The 23,238-nt window shown below is 50.5% G+C and overlaps 1 protein-coding gene across 3 annotated transcripts; it reads right to left on the bottom strand.

Annotated features, from left to right (window-relative positions):
- Window positions 1–6,631: 6,631 nt before the first annotated feature.
- On the bottom strand, window positions 6,632–22,479 carry TRAPPC3 (trafficking protein particle complex subunit 3). Of its 3 annotated transcripts, XM_073791989.1 has the most exons (6): window positions 17,439–17,572; window positions 13,804–13,997; window positions 9,477–9,574; window positions 9,133–9,232; window positions 7,866–8,048; window positions 6,632–7,398 (listed from the first exon to the last, which is right to left on the bottom strand). In XM_073791989.1, coding segments are annotated over exons 3-6 (405 nt in total). In that variant the 5' UTR covers window positions 9,479–9,574; window positions 13,804–13,997; window positions 17,439–17,572; the 3' UTR covers window positions 6,632–7,278. The 3 variants fall into 3 exon arrangements, with proteins under 3 accessions (XP_073648090.1, XP_033693889.1, XP_004321505.1); XM_033837998.1 differs by lacking the exons at window positions 13,804–13,997; window positions 17,439–17,572 and adding an exon at window positions 22,411–22,479; XM_004321457.3 differs by lacking the exon at window positions 13,804–13,997 and having other exon boundaries at window positions 17,439–17,599.
- Between the last annotated feature and the right edge of the window lie 759 nt (window positions 22,480–23,238).

Here is a 23,238-nt window from a genome sequence, read left to right as displayed (position 1 = left end):
TGGTCCTCCCCCAGAGCTGGTGTGAAAACCAGGCCCTTGATGGGGATCAGATGGGGGTGAGCGTTCAGGGAGAGGGTGGGAGCAAAGCAGCAGGGACTCTGGAGTTAGGCTGCCTGGGTTCAAGTCCAAGAGCCACCACTCACCAGCTGCGTGTCTTGAGCAATTACCTAACCTCTGGAGCCTCGGTTTGCTCATCTGAAAAGCGCTCATAGGCCTGTTGTGAGGATTAAATCCATTAATCCACGTCGAGCTCTTAGCTCTGAGTGTGAGCTGTTCTTGGGGGGGAGCTCAGTGAAGGGGGCGCTGGTGAAGCAAGCAGGCAAGTGAGGGGGTGCACTGTGCCCAGGAAGGGGCTCCCATGGGCTCCGCGCACACAGTTGCTGCAACACATACTCAGTCCCCGACGTGATTCCACCCCTGATTCTCCTGACTCACCCTTTAAACTTTCCTGAGGCCCCCCTGCCTGGTTCTATGTGGCACACACGTCCCCAGCCCCTCTCTTCTCCCCCTGCTGAATGCCCTGCAGGGAGGGAGGGCTCCAGCTCCTCCTTTCAACCGGCCCTAGGAGGCCAAGTCTGGCCCTGTCCTGTTGTCCTGTGGCCCCTGGTGTTCACTGGACCCCCAAGGTGAGCCTCAGCTACCCATCCCCCAACAGAGGCTGAAACAGTCTTGCCACGACCCTGCCACAGCTGCCTCCTCTTCTACCAGCTCTTTGCACAGCAAACCTCAAGACAGGAAATGAGTGTCTGGGTGCCAGAGGTTGCAGGCTTTCCAGCCAAAGCTCACCTTTAGGCTAAGCCAGGCCAGACTCCCAGCCCGGTTCCCCATCCCACCTGCCAGGGCTTCCATCCTTGGTCTGTCTCTGGTAGTGCCTAGATATCAGTGGGTCGGCCCTGTCTGTGGTTGCCTGCTGTGTGGCCTTGGACAAGTTGCTGCCCCTCTCTGGGCTTTATTTTCCTCAGCCACAAGAATCAGAAGCTGGCCGGAGAGGATTCAAGGCCTGAGCAGGGGTATGAAATGGGGTGGCTGGTTAAACTGAACCAGACGAGGCATGTAAGCTGCTTAGCACAGCCCCTGGCAGAGGCGACGCTGGCACCTGCCTGGTGGTTCAGAGCACAGGCTGATGAGTCAAGTCGACCTGGGTTTGGATCGCAGTTCTGCCTCTCTGTGACTGTGGGCAAGTGACCTCATTTCTCCAGACCTCGAATTCTTCCTCTTTAAAAGGGAGATAATGATAGTCCCTAATGGCAACAGCTAACCCTTGCAGGGCTCTTACTCCACGCCAGGCACTATTGTGAGCACTTCTCATGGATTAGTTCATTTAATCCTCACACCAACCCTTTGAGATTGGTATGAGAATTGTCCCCACTTTGTAGATGGGAAAACTGAGGCACAGATGGGTTAACTGACTCACCCACGGTCACACAGCTAGGAAGTGGATGAGCTGGGAATCGACTCCAAGCAGGCTGGCTCCCCAGTCTTCCCCTTTCCCACCATGCTATAGAGCCTCTTAGAAACAGTGACTATAAAGGGTTTAATACAAGCCTGGCACATAGTAAGGACTCAGTAAATGTTAGCAATTGTTATTACTGTTACCATGATTCTCCCATTCCTTCTAAATTTCTCTCTTGATCTGTCAATGAGAAAACTCTGGGCTCCAACCACCCTAGGCTGGAGACTGGGGAGGTCCTGGCTGGAACCTTCCTCTTGCCACCTCTTCCATCTGTCTGGCAAGCTGATGGGAGAGAGGGATGTTTGCACAGATGTGTGCCTAGGGTGTGCAAATAGTCTGGGGAGGGGGCGTGGTGTTGGTGAACTGCTGCTCCACCAGGGCCTTGATGATTCTGCACACCCCCATGCCCACCCCTGACTTTCCATATCTGCTTGGGGACTATAGACTCTTGGTTCTATAATTCCTGGAAAGTCCTTCCCTCCGTCTAGCCCTCCTTCTTTCTTTTCAGTTGCCACAGGCCTCTCTTACAGAACTAGGGACATGAAGACTCCTCCCGCAGGCCCCACCGTTCTCCTCACTTCTACCCCAGAGGATCTCTCAGCCCCATCCTCAAAAATCCCAGTAATGCTGTGGAAATTAAAGTTACCTTAAATATTCTAATCTTATAACAATTTTGCTTCAATCAATGTCTAAGTGTGACCACATGTTCCCAGACCACCCAGTGGCCTGCTTGGTAGTTTGCGGGGTGGGGTGGGGGGTGAGCTCCTAGAGGGATGGAGGGCAGAGGACTGCTTTCAGGCCTGGCCTGGCTCAGGAGGGGCTTCTTGGAGGAAAGGTCTGCAGGTCACTGAGTCCCTCCCTGGCCTGCTCACACTGAGCAATCCTTCCCCTTCCTCACCTTCCCTCAGACAGCCTGGGAAGCACGGCAGGCCTGGGTGGAGCCTCCTTATACTCCCTCCCGAACAGCTGGGCTGGGGGAGGGCTGGGGGCTGGTGATGCTCAAAGGCAAGGGGAGGCCGGGGCTGGCTTCATGGGCCTGTAGCTCGGAAGGGCTTCGTTTTATGCTCTCGTGGGTCAGCTTGAAATTCATAATAATTTTCGAATCAGGGGCTCTGCATTTTCATTTTGCACTGAGCCCGATAAAATATGTAGCTGGGGGAATTCCCTGGTGGCGCAGTGAATAAGACTCCATGCTCCCAATGCAGGGGGCCTAGGTTCGATCCCTGGTCAGGGAACTAGATCCCACGTGCATGCCGCAACTAAGAGTTCGTATGCCGCAACTAAGGAGCCCTGGAGCCACAACTAAGGAGCCCGCCTTTCGCAACTAAGATCTGGTGCAACCAAATAAATAAATAAATACCATTAAAAAAAATATATGTAGCTGGTCCCAGTGGAAGCCCACACTGCTCACTCAACCCTCTCTCTATGGGCGCTCCTCACTCCATTCTTACACTCAGCCAATAGTGAATAAAAATTTATTGAGCACCTGCTTTATGCTGAAAGTAGTGCTAGACGCTTGGGGATATGGCAATGAACAATAGAGGCACGACCCTGATTTCGCAAAATTTCCATCTGCACACACTCAGACACTGACATATCCACGCACAGCAATTTTGCAAGACAATTCCCCTAATGTTCATCGTAATTGCCAGTTCATCGTAACTGCCAGTTAGGGAACACTCAGCCTATGACAGGAAATATACATGCTTCATTTTGTTTTATCCTCAAAACAGTCAGCAAAGTAGGCATTATTATCCCCATTTTCCAGATGAAAAAACTGAGGCTCAGAGTTCAAATTCTTTGTCCAGAGTCACGTAACTAATAAGTTATGTGCAGAGCTGGGACTTGCCCTTGACTCTTACTTTCAACCTCTCCTCTCCTCCCCACCACCACACATGGCTTCAGCTGCTTCCCCATAGATAGAAGCTCCCAGCATCTCCATGTCCCCAGCCCCCAGCTCAGGGCTACATTTCCATTAACTGAAAGAATTCACATACAGACACACTCCCCAAGGAATACAAGGAAACAGTCACCCACTGAAATACACACACATACATATGCAATACAGAATGTACTGGATAAGAGCTTGGTGTCCAATACTGGACTATTTTGGTTCAAGTCCTAAGTCTATTGATACTATGCATTAGCTGCGTATCTCAGTTTTCTTATCTGCAAAATAGGAACAGTGATAGGGTTGTTGTGAGTGCTAAACGAGAAATCCAGGTGAAGTGCTTAGACTCGCACTGGCAAATAGTCACTCTGCAATAAAGATTAGCTGTTGCTATGAATAACATTTGTCCGCACTCACTCACACATGCCGTCACGCTCATCACACCATCTTCCCAGCCCTCCTCTAGCCTGGCTCAGTCCTTGATGCCCTCATGGCTGACAGTCCAGGCCCCCAGAGCCCGGAGGGTGGGTGGGTGAGGGTGCTGCCCCTTACCAGCTCTGGGTCCACCAGAGAATGCTTCCTGCCTCTAGCCAAGCAGGTTAGGTGAGCCAGACTGAGTTAGGAGGGTGCTGCCCTGTGCCTCGGCTCCCTCCATTATTCGTACTACACCCAAGCCCTCAACTCTACTGCAGCGCCCTCCCCCCACCCCCTTCCCCACAGTAGAAACTTTCCTCTCCTGCCGCCAGAAGCGTAAATTGCCCCCAGGAATGCGCTGCATCCCACAGCTCCCCTGGCAGTGGCCAGCGGCCGTCCTGGGGTCAGGCCTGGCCCTACATCAAAGGCTGGGGATTGGTTAACAGCGAGGCTCCTCGCCTGCCGCCACCCTCCCCTCCCCTCCCACCGGCCCTCTGGCTTCCAGGGAACAGCACATGGTAGCACTTAAGCTCCGGGAGGGAGAACGGGAGGATGCTTTTCCTGCACCCACCACCCCCAGCCATTCACAATGAACTGCTTGTTAGGAGACTGTTTTAACTTTACTTAGCGCAATTTCTGCTCCCGGGCCTCTCTTGCCACCTCCTTCTCAGACCTGGATGCCCAGTACAGACGTAGGGGCAGCCAATCCACCAGAGAAAGGTGTAACCTGAATATGGAAATGTCACTGGTGCGAGTCCGGGGCAGGAACAGGACTCTCTTACATCAGGGGAACAGGGCTGGTGCTCTGGTCTCGACTCAGGAAGTAAGTGGGGGTTGGTTAGGCGAGGCCTCAGAGCTAGCTCGTCCAACTCAGGAGGCCAGCATGAGAGTTTGGGGTGTGAATGGAAGCCAGTGATTTCTTAGCCTACGTGTTCTTTCCCGTGCCCTGGGTTCAGTAGGCAGGCCCTTAGCCAGGCAGCCATGTGAGCTTTGTTCTCAGGTCCCATGGTTGTGACTAAAGAAAAGGGGCACTTTCAGGCTCTGACCAGCCTCCGAGATTTACTCCATCAGGTGCATCTTCTGGCAAACGCTGAAAACCAGGGATCCAATAGTAACTCTCTGGGACAGTACAGTGGTGGTCTGGAGACCCCTGGTGGCCAAAGGCTGCAGAGCAAGGTCTTTCCTTACTGCTCTGCCCAAGCAGCGCCAAGTCCAAAGGCCACCAGCATGGACTACTCCAGCCACCCAGGCTCTTTGGGAAACCTCCCCGCCCCCCCCCCCCCCCCCCCCCCCCCGGCTAATCAGGTCCTCCCATACAACCAGGCAAACCTGCCCCATCCTGCTGGCTGTGCCAATATATCATGAATGGGGAACGGCCTAGCCTGGGGGTTGCGGGGTGTGGTGTCCCAGCCTCAGTCATAGTAAAGCAAAGGGATACGTAATCTACAGCTAATTAACTTCAGGGGTGGGGGACCAGCTGTTGGGTAGCTGGGCCTTGTATGTTTGGCTTATCTGGGGAGAGGATGAGGTGATGTTCCCAATAGTTCACAGCCCTCAGCCCTTTCCCTTCCCTTAGCCCCTGGGTGCACATCACACAATTGTGGGGTTGTAACCGCGAGAACTCACCAAGGGGGCTTTGTTTCCACAGCTTGCCGACCCTGTAACGTTGCCCAAGTTAAATTCTGGGAAAGGAAACATCCAAAACCTCACGCCATACAAACAGCTGCTGGGAAGTTGGTTGTGGTCTGGGAGGAGAGGAAGGGCAAGGGCCCCCCTAGAGAAGGAAAGGGTGGGGCAGCTCACTTTTCTTGGCAGGGTCCAGGCACCACTCAAACGTTTTCCACATCTGGGGCCCAGCCTTCGTTCCCTTAATCTCTCCTTCATTCACTCAAACTCTGGTGTGACTGGATCCAGCATTGATGGGCGCTGAGGATACAGTTGACCAAAATGGGGTGCATGCCCTGGGGCCCCCAATTGTACTTGGAGGGGGAGGTAAAGAGGCTCAGAGAAGGATGGGATCCCTATACTCGGGGACACAAAAGTGATCTTTCCTCTCCTCAGCGGCTTAACCCAGCTGGAGGAGGCAGGCCGCGTGCTCTGGTGCCCCAGGACCCTTGTCCTAACCTTTATGACCAAGACACACTTCAAGCACAATGCTCCCCTCATCTCAGGCCTGCCTACTAACCTCAGGGAATGCCTGGGGCTCTGTTTCACCCCAACAGCCTGAGACCTCAAGGCCCTAGGCCATCCCCAAGAACAGTGCTACCAAATATGGCCTGACGACCTCTGATCGCTCCCTTCAAAAGCCATCCTAAGCTCTGTGACACTGAGAGGGAGCCGCAGGCCTGCTCCCCCACCCTCCCACCGTGTCAGCCAGGCATCGCGGTTAAGAACACGGGCTTTGGAGTCTGGCTGGGGCTTTGAACCCTAGCTTTTCCACTTACTAGCTGTATGACCTTGGGCAACTTGGGCCCTCCTCCTAAAAATGGAATTATTGTGAATTAGATGATACGTACAAAGTGCTCGGTACAGTGATGACACATGGTAAGCACTCAATAAATGGCACCCCAATACCAAGGTTTACATGGTCTTTCTAGCCAAATCCTCCAACTTGGTGGCCAAGGGCCCAGGACAGTCCATTTTAGGCACGTCTGGGATAATGGTCTGCTTCTAGATTTTGCTACAGACAGTAGACTCAAAAATGACTCTGAAGGGCCTCATTTGCTCCCAGGTTTCCCAGACTCTCTGGTCCATGGGAAGAAGCCATTCCTAGACCAGATGAAGTCAAGGTAGGGCACAGGAACTTTTAGCAGGTCTCCTCACCCCACTGTAACAAAATTCCCAGGGCTGAGCAGAGAAAAAACATGACATGATTGGGATTTCACTCAAGAATGTGTCTTTATTGAAGAACTTGTAAGAAAAAGAGATGGACCCTCTGTAAAAAGAGGAGATCTTGCCTCCAAACAGCAGGAAGGAAAGAGAGGCCTGGGTGGCCTCCCAGAAGTCAACGTTTCTGGCATGACTGGTTCCCCTTTCCTGGCAAGCACTACAGTGTGTCACACTACAGCTAGCAAATCCGACCCACCCCTCCCAGCTTCTCCTCCCCTGTCCCAGTGAATCCTGGATTCCCTACGGCCATTCACCAATGACTTTCTGAAGACCCAGGGACAAATGTGCTAGGCTTGCCTCTTAATGGGGTCAAAGTGGTTCTACTTTGGAAAATTCAAACAGGAATGTAAACTGGCTTGAGCTCTTTCCAGTCCAACCAAGGATGACTACATCCAGCCCCTCTGAAGGGAAAGGGAGCAAAGAATTTCCCTCCTGAATGTGCACACTTGTAGGGTAAATGGACTATATCACAGTCTGTTCTTTATTAACATGGAGAAGGGAAACAAAGTTAGAAGAATATATAACATCCGTGTTAAACAGTCACTGAGTTAATTCTAGAGGGCAGAGGGAGCACTGAGGCTTCCTGACTCCAACAAGGCTCCTGCCAGCTACGCTGAAGTCCTGGGGACGGTCATTCCTCTCCAGCTGGGAGGTTGTCCTCAATCCGCCTGATGAACCTCATCCGGATTTCTGTCACACCGTCTCCTTTCAGGGTGTCCTGGACAAATTTGGCCTCCACAGCCATCTGGACCTGAGGGACAGTGCAAAAATGAAGGGGCGGCTGCCTAGCCACAGCCTCTGGGAAACCACCAGGGATGGGGCTGTAACTGACTCATCCACAGTAGCCTAAACAAGGAGGCTGGTTTCCACATGGACAAGATTGCCAGTTCCTGTGCAGAAGGCAGTGGTCCCCACCCAATAAGGGAGACTTAGCAAAGAACACTCGCAAATCAAACTGTCACCAAATAAGCCAATCTGGGAACAGATGTTCCTGGGCTCTGAGGGCTGAGCGCACCACCTCCCAGCCTAGCAGGGAGCATCAACACCATGTGGAGATTTCCAACTTGGATCCTACACTTGGCAGCATCACCACCTCAGGCAGCGAAGCACTGGGGTGAGCTAAAAGCCCTTCTTTTCACTCTCCCATTCATTCGTTCAAACATTTATTAAGACCTTACTACATTTCAGGTGTCTCAGAAGGTAAAGAGCTGCACTCACCATCTCCAAGGCTCCTCGCAACACCCCACACAAGAGATTGGAATAAATAAGGGACGAGTGGTTATCAGGAAGTTCCACAAAGTCCACCAAGGGATTATTTTCCAAAATGAGGGAGAATTCGTCACCAGCTGGGCTCCAATTGGTGATGCTTGGAGTGATGCCCAAGTACATCTTGAACGCCACCTGTCAAAAAACACACAATGGCACTATGAGGAAGAGTAGTAGGGGCTGTACGACAGGGAAGGTGATGTGATGGGACCAGCAAGGGGAACTAAATGGTTCAGGAAAAAAATTGTGGCTTCTGCAAGACACTGAAGCTTCAGGTATTCAAGGCAGAAAGGAAAAGCAACTGTGCACAATTCCACACCCTTCTCCTTCAAGGCATCATACAATTAGGTGACAACTTGCTGATTACCTGCACTTCTTAGTGGAAAGGAGCACTGATCTTCTGACAGGGGTGGCTGCCCTGAACCAGCATCTAACCACAGAGCGGTCCCAACACACTTTCCTGTCCTCTCTCTCTGCTATCTGAACCCTTCTTCTAACACCACAAAGCTATAGGTGTTGTATCATTTATTATTAACCCTATAATATGTAACACTAATATTATTAATAGCAAACACTTTCTATATACATGCTGCAGTAAGGGCATTCATTTTACCTGAACGCTCATGTTCATTTTTTCATTTACTCCTTACAGAAGCCCTATGACGTAGCTCTTATTTTCTTCATTTTAAAGACGAGGTAACTGGTAATTAAAGAAGTTAAAAATAACTTACCTAAGAACTACTAAGTATTGGAGCCAGAATTTGAAGCCAGGTTTGTCTGTATTCTTTATTTTTTTTCCCCTAAGATTTTTTTTTTTTTTTTGGATGTGGACCATACTTCCCCGGCAGTCCAGTGGTTAAGACTTCACCTTCCAACGAAGGGGGCACAGGTTTGATCCCTGGTCGGGGAGCTAAGATCCCACATGCCTCACGGCCAGGTCTGTCTATATTCTTAACCCCCATGCTACTCTGCTATACCTGCACAGTTGAAAAGATCTGGCTTTGATTTTAGTGGGTCTTTAATCCACAAGGATGATCCCAACCATTCTTCCCTTTCTCATAATCTGTGTTATTCCTAAACCACCAGGAAGGCTTCTTTGGTCCAAACAGCTGCCTAGCTATTCTTCTGGAATAATAAGGGCCTTTCTAAGGGAGCGAGTGGTAAGCAGTGCCTTCCAATGACAATCCTTCGGTACGGCCAGGTGGCCCAGGATAATGACCTTGGCAATGACATCTGCAGTTTCCCGGAAGTCATGGCACCTCCCGACATTTGACCGTGCCAAGAAATCTTCAATCAGTCGGACTCCAATGTTATAGCCCCTGGGAAAGAAATGAGAGAACAGACTATATTATGCGGTCTGAATGTCTTATGTCTGAACATAAGGCTGTTGGTGGTAAAGGGAAAACTAGGACAATCCCAAAACACCCCAATAAATAAGCAGTGGAAACTGTACCCAAAGTGTTGGTAACGAGAGTGAACCCTGTTCTGGGCCCTAAGGGACCACGTAGATTCGGTGCACTCAGGAGTCCCGTTACTGACTCTCCCACAGAGGAGCTCACTCACATTTTGTCCAGCTGTTTATTCACATCTTCATCATTTTCATAGTCCTTGCACAGCTGGGTGACTAGAGCCCCATAGGTCAGGGTGAAGAGCTCAGAGCTCTAAAAGAGATTCAAAAGGCAGTCAGGACCAAGCCACACAGAAAAGCAAGTTTGGTGAGAGTCTGGATGGGCCTCAATGCAACTGTCAGAATTCAAAGGAAGGTTACTCGTGTCTGGTGGGAAAGACCATCACCCCCTGTGGAGTAGCCAAAGAATTTAGCTCCCTAGGGTCAACGTGTCAGGGCTGAAACTAGACCCACTAAAAAACAGGCTGTGAAAGGCACCTCACGCACTGAGCAGTCACCCTTCCAACACACCAAGGTGGACTTCTGCTGACCCAGGGTCCCACCACAGCTGCCAAGCCTAACTGCACTCCCAAGGCCCCATCCAGGAGCAGCAGAGGTCCCAGGGGGAAGGAAGGAAGCACCAGATGAAGTCCACTGCACTAATGATAACCCTCTAAGTCACCAACATGGGAAAAAATAATGTTTCTCTTGACACATAGCTAAAGTGTTTGCAGGAAAGGGATAACTCTGAAAGGAACACAATCTTTTGTGTACCTGGAACACAATACTGACCTGGACTGGTTTCTATTACAACCACAGTTGAAAGCACAGAAACTCCCAGATAAAGAATCCTGTCACCTACTTACCAAAAAACAGAGAGATGTGGAAGGTGAAAGGAACAGCAAATACCAAGACTACAGAATAAAAGCAGCAGGTTGGGGGAAAGGTATTATCGGAGTTAAAGTGAGAAACGTGTTAGCAGCACATTTGGATCAATGTACTCATACAGAAACATGGCTGAAAAATCAAGATTGCTACCCAACCAGTCCTTTCTTTCTTTCTTTTTTTTTTTGTGGTACTGGTACGCGGGCCTCTCACTGTTGTGGCCTCTCCCGTTGTGGAGCACAGGCTCCGGAAGCGCAGGCTCAGTGGCCATGGCTCACAGGCTCAGCTGCTCCGTGGCGTGTGGGATCTTCCCGGACCAGGGCACGAACCCGTGTCCCCTGCATCGGCAGGCGGACTCTCAACCACTGCGCCACCAGGGAAGCCCCAACCAGTCCTTTCTGAATGGAGGCTTGTCAGACTTGGAGCAGAGCACCTCTCCGTCTGCAAGTCTTCGGGGGAAGAAAGTACAACTAACATTAAGGCTCAGGCTCCCACGGCCCAATGCTCCTCACCTCATCCCCATGGCCTGGTGAGGAGGTCACTGCAAGAATAATAATGTGAGGGACTTCCCTGGTGGCACAGTGGTTAAGAATCCGCTTGCCAATGCAGGGGTCACAGGTTTGAGCCTGGTCTGGGGAAGATCCCACATGCCGCGGAGCAACTAAGCCCATACACCGTAACTACTGAGCCTGTGCTCTAGAGCCCACAAGCCACAACTACTGAACCCACGTGCCACAACTACTGAAGCCTGTGCACCTAGAGCCTGTGCTCCACAACAAGAGAAGCCACTGCAATGAGAAGCCCACGCGCCACAATGAAGAGTAGCCCCCGCTAGCCACAACTAGAGAAAGCCTGCGTGCAGCAATGAAGACCCAACGCAGCCAAAAATAAATAAAATTTTTTAAAAAAGAATAATAATGTGAATGCCTTTTGCTTACATACATTCTATTTTTCATTATCTCATTTTTCACCCCACAATAACTCTGTAAAGCAGAAAGAGCAGAAACTAGTCTCATTTTAGAGATGAGGAAACTGAGCCTCAGAATGGTTCAGTAATTTGACCAAGGACAGATAATTATTATTTTTATTTTTTAAATATTTATTTATTTATTTTTGGCTGCGTCACGTGGGATGTTTCATTGCGGCAGACAGGCTTCTCTCTACTTGTGGCGCTCAGGCTCAGTAGTTGCAGCATGTGGGCTTAGCTGTCCCACAGCATGTAGGATCGTAGTTCCCCAACCAGGGATTGAACCCACGTCCCCTGCATTGGAAGGCGGATTCTTAACCACTGGGAAGGCGGATTCAGACCACCAGGGAAGTCCCCAAGAGACAGCTAACTATTGACAAAAGTAACTTGGGGGGATGAAAACCAGGAGTTTCTAAGCCAAAGTTCATTCTGTCCACTGTTCCCCACAACTGCAATATTAATAACCTTCCCTAAAAAACAAACAAATAAAAGGTACTGTACCAGGAAGTCAAAGAGAATCAGTTTCAGAATAAGTAAGCTCTTTGAATTCAACTAAAACAGATCAGGATGTCTCCAAGAGACCATATACCAAATATGGCAATTAAAGGGAAGCTATGAAGGAGGAGAATAATTTTTAGTAAAGTTAAGGGTTTGGCACTAGAATGGCTTAGGCATGAATGGATGGAGACAATCCAGCAGTAACCAGTCCACAGAGTTGGCACCACGGCATTAAATCAGGAGATCTTTTCTTCCATTATTAATGAGTCCTTGGACGGAGACTCCAAGAGCCTCAGCCCACCATGATGCCGAGTAACATGCATATCACGATGTTACCAAGCATTTTATACAGCAGCAGCCCCCAGGTTACCAATAAGAAAAATCAAGGTCCTAAACAGATCTGTCGGTGGTCACAGAATCAATATGCCTGGGATCTGGGAATAGGGTCCCTAATGCAGGTTCTCCACACCCTCTCTTAATTTGTAAGTCTTATCTCCATCTTCAGTTATGAACCAAGCCTATATGGAATAGTGCATGACATAAATACACAACTTAAAGGTCTTCAGACTTTAAAAATAGGAATGAGCTGTGGTATAGAAAAAATCATTCATTCAAAGTTTACTATGTACCAGGAACTACCTAACAGGAGGGAAAGAGGTAATAAACCGAATAAATAAAATAAATGGTTTGCCAGATGGTGAAAAGTGCTATGGAGGAAAATAAGCACAAAAGGAGATTTATGTTTACCTGTATGTATGTGTGTGGGGGGGTTCAGTTTTAGATAGGGTAGTCAGAGAAGGCCTCATTAAGATGATATTTGTGCAAAGAACTGAAGGTAGTAAGGGTATCTGGGTGAAAAAATTTGAGGCAGTAAGTGTAAGGCCCTGAGGTGGGAGTATGTCTGACATGAGTGAGAAACAGCTAGGAGACCAGTGTGATTAGATAGTAGTAAACACAAGAAAGAACAGAAGAGGAAGTCAGAAAACTAACAAGTGGTTGCAGAGTCTGAAGACCCTTATAACTTAAGGTTCCATGGGACCTTAAAGGTCAACCAATTCAATCAGTCCCATTTCTTCACTGAACATAAGCACATTCTTCCAACAGAAACATGAATCTCTTCTGCAAAACTTCTACTTTCAGACTGCTTTAATTATGTTTAATAATAATGATCACTAACATTTATAAAACTTTCAGAGTGTCTTCACAGATACTTATTGAGCTTTATAACAACCATGAGAGGTTAGCAAAACAAACATTATTTATCCCCATTTTACAGGAGATAGGTTAAGTAACTGAGACTCAGTCTTCTTAGAGTTGAGCACCGTCCTGTAAGTTATTATGTCCAAAAAAAAAAAAGGTATGTCATCCTAAGCCACTGCTTAATCTCCCTGAACATCAGCTTTTCCCATCTGCACAATGGCGATAGTATTATCTGCCCTTCAGGGTTATCAATGAGATAATATGTGTAGAGTACCTGCTGCACAGCACCTACTCAAGAAATAGATACTGTGGGACTTCCCTGACTTCCCTGGAGTGGTTAAGACTCCGCGCTTCCAAGGCAGGGGGCACGGGTTCGATCCCACATACTGCTCGCCAAAAAAATAAATAAAAGTAGATATTGTTATTTTTGGCCTTAAACTGGTTCTCTGTGGTGTGGTGCCAGAAAGCACCCTGAACTAGGTTCAAAGAGGGAGATTCTGAATCGCTATAAAGAACTTTAAAACAATTAGTAAGGCATATAGAAGGATGCTCGGTTTATAGTCAGAAGACCTGGTTCTGAGTATGGACTTGTCACTAGTTGTGAGACTTTACCTAAGTCACTTCACTTTGCTAAACTTCAATCTTCTCCAACAAAAACAGTAACAGTGAAATATGTCATGCCAATCACAGGGTTGGGAGGAGGGTCTAATGAGATCCTGGACTTAAGGATGCTTTGCAGACCAAGAAACCACAAGAGTGGTTTCACACTGGCAAAGCCAAGTGCTTCAGGCACAACCTGAGCAGAGTAGGTAAGCCAAGCCCTACACTCAGGTAAGCTACCGCACGGTTTTCAGGCAGCTTGCAGTCAGCGCCCCAAACAAAACATCAAAACTCCTTAAGGGGCTGATCTTTTGAGCTAATGCTCCAAGATACTTATTAACAGTCATACTTACTATTTTTGTCAACACAAATAATCCAGTGTGACTGCTCCCCAGCAGCTGGGGAAGGAAGGTCAGTAACAGGACTCAGTCCATCCCTCTTTTGTCACTCTCCAGCCTCCTGTCATGGAGATTCTGAATGCTGCTACTCAAGTAGTAACTCACCTGAGCTCTGGAGGTTAGAGCCACAACACAAAAGAAGGGCAGGCCTAAACACACAAAGGTTAATATCTTTACTAATAAGGACGCTTGTATGGTGACCATTTTGCAGTGTACAGTAATATCGAGTCACTATGTTGTGCACATGGAACTAACATAGTGTTGTAGATAAACTATACTTCAATTAAAACAAAAAGGATGCTGCGAATTCCCTGGCGGTCCAGTGGTTAGGACTCTGTGCTTGCACTGCAGGGGGCACAGGTTCGGTCCCTGGTTGGAGAACCAGGATCCGACAAGCACGGCAGAAAAGAGAAAAGGCTTGCTAGCTGACATTTACTGAGTGTCAACTGTGTTCTCAGGTGCTCTATCACACTGGTAGCTTTACATGCGATACCTCAGTTCATCCTCAGAACAACCTTATTATACTATTATTACCTTTTTAGTAGGAGTTTCCTAGTGGCCTAACAGTTGGGATTCCAGGCTTTCACTGCCATGGCCCAGGTTCAATCCCTGGTCAGGGAACTGAGATCCCGCAAGCTGCTTGGTGTGGCCGAAAATAAATAAATAAAGATGGTGAAACTGATGCTTAAAACAATGAAGAGGGCTTCACTGGTGGCACAGTGGTTGAGAGTCCGCCTGCCGAGGCAGGGGACACGGGTTCGTGCCCCGGTCCGGGAGGATCCCACATGCCGCGGAGCAGCTGGGCCCGTGAGCCATGGCCACTGAGCCTGCGCGTCCAGAGCCTGTGCTCCACAATGGGAGAGGCCACAACAGTGAGAGGCCCGCGTACCGCAAAAAAAACAAAACAATGAAGACACTTGGTCAAGGCCACGTAAGTAAGCAGTGAAGCCAGGACTCAAGCCCAGGCAGTACCATACTTCTGTGTTGTGTATTTTTCCACCTCTCTCATAGAGTATGTGCTTCTCAAGGTTAGGGACTAGGACTTCATCTCTGCATTTCCCACAATGCTTTGCACAGAGCTGGGACTCAGGAAAAGTTTGCTAGACAAATGGGCTGTTTCTGTTTACACAGACAAAAAGCAGAGATCTAATTACTTGGGCATATTAACCATTTAAGTTTTGGAAGGCTTACCTGGGAACGCAGCACTTAGCAGAAGGTTGGGCTGATTGGGAAGTGGGCTGCTAGAGGGGGAGACTCCAAAGGCAGAGAGGAAAGGGGAGCATGTGAGAACCAGGTGGCTACAAAGAGGATCATGTGACACGCCTCGAGTAGGTACCAATAGGAATTGAATGACAGGATGCACCAAACCTTCATGTCATTCATTCAATATAGATTGCCTAGTGCCAAGCATCATTCTAGGTGCTGGGACTGGAGCAGTGAACAAACCAACCCCTGCCCTCATGGAGTTTACATTCTCATGGGGGAGACTGAAAATAAACAAGTAAGTATAGAATCTACAATGAAATATTTTAAATGAAATAGACAGTGTTTGAAGAGAAACAGAGTAGAGTAAGAGGATAGAGAACTAGTCAGGTGGTCAGGAAAGCCCTCTTTGAGAAGATATCTGAGTAACTGGATGAGGTGAGGAGTAGCTAGCTAGTCTCTGGGGAAAGAAGTTCGAAGCAGAGACTACAGCAGTAGCAAAAGCTTTGAGGCCTGAATGCACTGCTGCCCCTCCCTAATTCCCTCACTTCACCAAAACTGAGTGAATACTGAGGGCTGGGGGGGGAGGGGTGTGTGTGGAGACTGAAGGTTCCTGCTAAAATGGTATTAAAAGTTTCAATATTGGGGCTTCCCTGGTGGCGCAGTGGTTAAGAATCCACCTGCCAATGCAGGGGACACAGGTTCGAGCCCTGGCCCGGGAAGATCCCACATGCCGCGGAGCAACTAAGCCCGTGTGCCACAACTACTGACCCCGCATGCTACAACTACTGAAGCTCGTGCTCTTAGAGCCCGTGCTCCACAGCAAGAGAGGCCACTGCAATGAGAGGCCCGTGCACCACAATGAAGAGTAGCCCCTGCTCGACACAACCAGAGAGAGCCAGTACACAGCAACGAAGACCCAATGCAGCCAAAAATAAAAATTAAATAAAATTAAAAAAAAAAAGTTTCAATATTGGTTTCAGGTTTTAAAAAAAGGGTACAAAATAGAGCTAGATATGAAAACTAAACAGGAAGACTTCTCATATCCATTCATGTCATAGGAAAAGGAGGGGAAAGCAAACATTTACCATGCCCCATGCATTTTACGCTACCTCACTTAATCCTAGGGAGGTATTATTGTCCCCATTTCATAGATAAGGAAATTGAGGACCAATGAGAATTCCAACCGATATCCATGCTTTTTCCCTACATGACATTGTTGCCTAGCAAAATATTCTCTCCTTTTTCTTTTTAACTCAGTATTTCCTCCAAAACAGGAATTCACAGAGTATCTTCGCAGGCCCACAAATCCTCCCCAAATGTAAGTAAATGTCTCTGTATATGTTTGTCTATTTACTATTTCTGCGAGAAGATCCACAGCTCTCATCAACTTCTCAAAAGGGATCTGAGAGAAAAAGTACAGTACTACTCTGGAGTAATAGGGTCTCCTGCTGCCCATTTTTGGTGGCTGTTCCTGGTATAAGATGCAAAGGTGTGAGGGAAGTTTAGTCATCCCTTCTAGAGCTGAGTGTCAACAAAAGGTCCCTGGTCTGCCCTGCATGCAACCTTCAATAACTCAGTCTGTAAACTGGAAAACAACGACAAACGGGCAATTCTGGAGGAAATAAGAATATGCCAAAGAAAAGGAACACCTGTCAAGAAGTCCCCTCAGTTTGGATAAAAACATCAACCACGTTACTTTCCAGGCCCAGCCCCCATCTGCAGCCAAACTTCATAGGACTAGATGGTGTCCCACTATTCCCAGGACAAGGAGGGAGCCTGCCCGCCATTCGCCAGAGGAAGAGCACTTACTCCCTACTCTGGCTCACTCCTTACACTTGCTTTCTGGCAAAACCAGTAGCTGAGTGTGAGAGACATTATGGTCTAGTAGTCTGAAGCATTAGCTTTGGGGTCAGAGAGACATGGGTTCATCAGATCCTAACTCTTCCTAGCTGTAAATCTGGGCCAGTATGCAACCTCTTTGAGCTTTAAAATGGCGATAACATTATCCACCTGAGAGTTATTTTGCGGATTAAATGATAACGGACGTAAAATGCCAGGCCCAGTACCTAACACACAGTAAGAGAGCAACAGTGGGAGTTACTGTTATTGCCGCCGTCGTTGTTGGTCTTGCACCCAACTGCACTCGGGGGAGGGGTCTCCGAGCTACTCCAGGGGCCCTCCAACCTGCCTCACACCCGGGACCACCCCGGAGCGATTCTCCGCTCTCGACCCACCAAGGAGCCTCCTCCTTCCTTCCAGCGGAACCACCCCCTCCCAGCGCTAGCAGAAGGAGCTTTCCCAGTTGCGACTCGCGCCCCGCGCCGGGCCCCTTCCCCAGAACACCTCCATTCCGCCCCGCCCGCCGAGTCACACGCTCCGGTTACCATTTTCTTGCTCTCGGTGCCACGGTTCGCCTGCCTCGACATGGTGCTGGCCGCCCTACCCCACCACAACACAGACCCACTCGGTGACCCCTTCTAACACCGCTGGACCCAGTTAGCGGCCCCACGGCATTCGGGATTGACCGGCACCGACTCACCGCGCCTGCGCGGCCTGCCGCGGGGCACCACGGGACTCGTGGTCCGGCCAACGAGGGTAATTCCCGCCCAGGAAACGTCGGACTACAACACCCAACAGCTCCACTGGCAGCACCTTAATGTAGCAGGACTACAACTCCCAGAGTGCTCCGCGCACAGCGGACTCTTGGAGCCTGGTTTCCCCATGGGCTGCGTTATGGCCGCTGGGTGGCGTCCGCGGCTTGCTGTAATCCTGTATCATCCACAAACTTCCCTTTCCTCCCCACCACCCCAACCCCTCCACTCCCCCATCTCCACTCAGTGATGTCCGCAAATTCCTCTCTCGCCGGGGATGGTCTTGGAAAGTCCCTCTTTCAAACTAGCTTCTTGCGCTGTTGCTTTAATTCAGAGCCAGAACCTCCCAGGATGTCCCAGAAAACTGGCCATGGCTCATACACAGATCTGGCTGCTTCTTTACAAAAATATTCAATGACCACCTACTATGTGCCAAGCATTTCATCAGTGGCTTTCTCTTCAAACTGTCATCTGCCTCTAAACCCCAAACGCAGCCAGCACCTGCATCCTACCACTGTGGCCTCCTGATGAAATATCCAGGCTGATAAAGTTCAGGTCACTTTCTCCCTCTCCCTTCCCTAGAACAAGTACACAGCCTGGTTCCCAGAAAAGAAAGATCACCGGTGTTTGTAGCAGTCAGTCTTGGATTTCAATCCCAGCTTTGCCATTTTAGGCAAATTGCTGGATCTCTCCCAGTTGTTGTGAAGATTGGTGAGATATGTATGCAGGCACTTGGCACAAAGTAAATGTGCATTCCCTTTCTTCCAGCCACTCTCTAAAAACTCAGCCCAGCAAACAGGCCCCACAAATACCAGGGGAATGTGCTGGCCGCACCCTCACCCATCACCAAGGGGAAGTCCTACAGTCAGTCCCTGGCTATAGCTCTTTGGTTGCAGCCCCAGCCATCCCTCCCTGGCTGGTCAATGCTGAGGGGGCTTGGCTGGGAGTCCCTGAGCACCCTCTCCTCACTTAGGAGAGCCTGACTCTGCGGCAGCTCCATTCTAGCCCCTAGCCTTCACCATGACAACCAGCTTGCCCAGACGTGAGCCATCCTGGCTATCCTGGCTGGGGGAGTGGGGGGGTTGGGCAGCAGGCTGCTCAGTCTGAAAGCCAGCACCCAAGATTCCCCCAGTCTGTCCCTCCTGTGCAGGATCAATCATTATTATACTCTTCTCCCTGTGGCACAGACATTCTGGGGCCTTCCTAGAGGCAGTGACCTTTGACTCTCCCTCCTGTGTCAGTGCCTTGGCTGAGGGTTCTGGGAAGGAAGACGAGGGTCGGCTGGGGGTGAGGATGAGGAAGCAGGGGTGGGCTAGCCCTTGGAGGCCAGCAAAGCTAGAGAAGAACCTCCTGCATTCCCAGGAGAAAGGACAGCTGAGGTGAAAGCTGCAGTTGGCTGGCCTGTCTGTTTGTCTGGGCTCCTCCCTGCCGGCTGCCCTTGGCTGCCCACAGAAACCTGAGTCACAGTCACAGCCAGCGCTCCACCCCACCCAGCCTACTGTCAGGCAGGGTGGGTCTGGAGAGACTGAAGGCGGAGCCTCTCCCCACCCATCTTATAACCTCTGAGATTCTTCCTCTCTCTGCCTGTGATTCCTCCTTTTGGAATTCCTCTTTCTCTTTGGGACTCCTCCTTGGAAAGTCACCAGTACTGAATTGAGGGTGGGGGTGGAGTCCACCTCAGGCTAATCTAGAGGGTCTCCTCCTGGCTCCTTAGCGACTTCTTCAAGGGCTCTCATTCCCAGCTCCCGATCCCTCTCCGTCACCCCTGGGGCCAGGACATTTAAGAACACCAGGCACCCCCTCCCCACCCTCATCTCCTTCTCCCAGGAAAAGAATGCAGCAGGGACAGCTTCCCATCCCTAGCAGGGACTCTAGCCGCCCCTTCTCAAGAACCCAAAAGATTGAACCTCTTTAGTCCTGGATCTGAGCTCCTCCCCCTCCAATCCCTCTCTGTTACTTCCCCTCTGCAAGAGTTGAAGGGAGGGAGGCCTTTTTGCAGCTGGTGTCAACTTTGTCCTTGAGGACATTCCCCACCCCCAACCCCAGAGGGTGGGCCCTGAAGGATACAGCTTCCCAGCAGAGTGGTCTGTGTTAGAGACCCCTTCTTGCTGCAGCGCCTTGGGTGTAGGGTGGGAGTCAGAATCTGATATCTGTTCTCTCAAGCCGCCCCCACCATGAGGCCCCTCCTACTTCCTACTTGTGTGGGAGTGGAGACAGCCTCCAGGGCTTTGGTCAAATCTCCCAGTGATTTCCTTCACCTCTCCATCAGGTTCATCTTGGATCCTGCCCCACCAAACCTAGGAGGTTGTAAATGCTCATGCTCCTGCTCTCCCCCTAGGGGGATCAGGAAGAGAACGTGTATCTGATTTCCATCCAGTGTCCTGTCTCCTAGCCCCAGCCCAGCCTCATGGTGAAACTAACAGCTCATTCAAGCCTGTTTCCGTGGAGTGGGGAGGGGACTGCCCTGGGCCGTAGGGGAGGAACAAGGGAGGTCACAGAGTTCCCAGCCCCTCACTGAAGAGGGCAAGACATTCTCAGACCCCTGTGATGTTGCAAGTGCCCTGCTTGCTCCTTCTCTGCGATGTCTAATACGTGGAGGGCTACATGGAGCACTTTCACTCAGCCCCAAACTCACAGACACCCACTCTAAACCCCATCAGTTGCCGGGGCCTGGGATCCACCAAGGATCCTGGTCAATTAGCGGGCAAACGAAGAGGAGCCCAGTCCATATGCCTACTCCGACTGCATCAATCACAGGACATCGGTGCTCTCCTGGCTCCCCTCAGTCACCTTCCCAGGACTCGCTGTGCAGGAAGCCTCCTGGGGCTGGCCAGGAGAACTGCCCATCAAGTTGTCTAACTCCCAGATGTCCCCACCACCAGCATTTTGCGAGGAGGTAGGTGCAGGTGTCTCCACCCTCAGTCTAGGGAAGGGCTCCTCAATCTTGGCAGCATTGACATTTTGGGCTGGATGATTCTTTGTTCAGGAGGTGGTCTTGTGCGTTGCAAGATGTTAAACAACATTCCTGGTGTCTAAGTACTAGATGCCAGTAACATCCCTAGTTGTGACTACCACAGAAGCCTCTAAACATTGCCAAATATCCCCTGGGGAGCAAGATTGCCTCTGTTGAGAACCACCGAGTAGGCTAATACCATATGCTGTCTCTTTGCAGGGGGCTCCTCAAAGTCAATCCTAGATCATTAGACATGATGGAGGATTTCCAGTTCTAAAGCACTGCTCACTCTTCTCCTTCTGAAGAACCTTCAACAGCTCCCTAATATCTATATAGTGTAGATCATGATGCCAACTGGCATTCAAATCCTCCTACATAGGCCATCCCTGGCCTATCTCTTCATCTTCAGCTCCCACTTCCCCCTCTACTATTTTTTTTTCTATTTATTTATTTAGTGAGTTAGTTAGTTTTGGCTGTGTTGGGTCTTTGTTGCTGTGCGTGGGCTTTGTCTAGTTGTGGCGAGTGGGGGCTACTCTTCGTTGCAGTGCACGGGCTTCTCATTGCAGTGGCTTCTCTTGTGGAGCACAGGCTCTAGGCACGTGGGCTTCAGTAGTTGTGGCACGCAGGCTCAGTAGTTGTAGCTCATGGGCTTAGTTGCTCCGTGGCATGTTCCCCCTCTACTATTCTTGAGCTCTAGCTATAGAGGGTATCTCACTATTCCCACCAATATATGTCTTTGTCCCTACTGTATCCTCAAGATTGTGCATGGGGGTGGGGAAGAACCATCCCAGATGGCTCTCCCCTACTGGGTTCTGTTCATGAATTCTGAGTCTAGTCACTACCTGGCTCAGTGTGGGCCTGGTCAGCTCTGGAAGATGCAGGACCTGAGGTCTCTGACCTCACAAAGGACAGTGCTGGACTCTACCATCCACATGGTCCCCTCACCCTGCAGATGGGATGGCTGACAACAAAGATGGGGGATCTGATCCTCATCCTAATCTGCTTTTACTTTTTTTTGGGGGGGGGTAGGAGTTTATTAATTTATTTATTTTTGCTGTGTTGGGTCTTCGTTTCCGTGAGAGGGCTCTCTCTAGTTGTGGCAAGCGGGGGCCACTCTTCATCGTGGTGCGCGGGCCTCTCACTATCACGGCCTTTCATTGCGGAGCACAGGCTCCAGACGCGCAGGCTCAGTAGTTGTGGCTCACGGGCCTAGTTGCTCCGCGGCATGCGGGATCCTCCCAGACCAGGGCTCGAACCCGTGTCCCCTGCATTAGCAGGCAGACTCTCAACCACTGCGCCACCAGGGAAGGTCCTGCGTTTACTTTTGAATGCCCATCATCATCATCATATTTGTTAAGCACTTCCTATATGCCAGGCTCTGTGCTAAGCACTTCATCTGTGTTGCCTTATTTAACCTTTACAGCGACCCCATGATACCTCATGGTATTATTATTTTCCTGATTTTATAGATGAGTTAACTGGGTTTCAGAAAAGTTAAGACAGTAGCTTAAGGTTACCAGCTCCAGTTGCAGACCTTCTAGCATCATCCTTTTCTAATGTTTTTGGACTGGGCAAGGTAGTATGCCGTCCCTGGCCCTCGAAGAGGGTTCAGTCCCCCATCTACTCACTCCTCCCAGGACAGTCTGCTCCCAGGTTGCCTGCGATCCAGAACCTTTTGTTCCCAACCCTCCCCCTTGAAATGACTGCTCTCTGGAGCTGCTCAAAGGAAGGAGATACTGGCAGGAAAGGGGGGCAGGAGGACAACATATCGCTGGGCCTAATCTCTGGGCGATGGAGAACTAGACAACTGACCTTCTGGAGGTCAGGACAAAGGGCAGGGATTGGGTGCGCAGGGCCCAGCTGCATCTGCTCCTTCCACCCCTCAGTCAGTCCCTGCAGCAAGCGCCGTCATCGATCCACCTTCCCAGCAAGCTTCCGCCTCTCTGCCCAGGCTGGGCCCGACTTGGCATGAGGCCCTACCTCAGCTGGCACTAAAAAGGGGATTCGGGGATCCACTCCCCCGTGCTGGGAAGCAGGACTTCTTGGGGAAGGGGAATCAGAAGGGACTCACTCACTCTTTCGACAGGACACAGGGGAGAAAATCCTTCCGGGGAGCTGGAAGGGGTCGTCTGAAGGGGCTGGGGAAGGTTCAGGGTCAGGACCACCCAGTTTGGAGCCGGGAGAGACCCAGCAGATTAGAGACTTGGGTAAAGCGGTGGTGCAGGCCTGTAATTACCCCAGAGGAGCAGGGAAGACACCAACCGTAGGATGACGGAGGAAGGGCGGCAGCAAGGCTCCCGGGCCGGGCCTCTCGCCACCCCAAACATCACCAGGGGAGAGAAAGCATAGCCCTTTTAGGGGTCTCCTTGCCACCCTCCTTCAGGTCTCCCGACGTCCCCCGGGAGGATTTTGTTTGAGGTGGGTTTGGGAGAGAATGAGGACTTGAAGCTGCCGCCAAGGCCCCAGAGCCGGAGCTTCCAGGCTCCAGGGTGGGATTGGGGGCTTCCAACCCGGCTCCCCCCTGCTCCCCCCAGTCCTAGCGGCGGGTGAGTCACCAGAGCGCTCCCTACATAGTCGCCTCGCGCAGCGGCGCGTACCAACGCGCCGCCGCAGGGGGAGACAGCTCGACGGGCGTCCTCC

Source organism: Tursiops truncatus, chromosome 1, assembly GCF_011762595.2.
Source record: "Tursiops truncatus isolate mTurTru1 chromosome 1, mTurTru1.mat.Y, whole genome shotgun sequence".
Taxonomy (NCBI): domain Eukaryota; kingdom Metazoa; phylum Chordata; class Mammalia; order Artiodactyla; family Delphinidae; genus Tursiops; species Tursiops truncatus.
The sequence above is the reverse complement of the archived record's forward strand: the minus strand, read 5'-3'. Positions and strand labels throughout refer to the sequence as shown.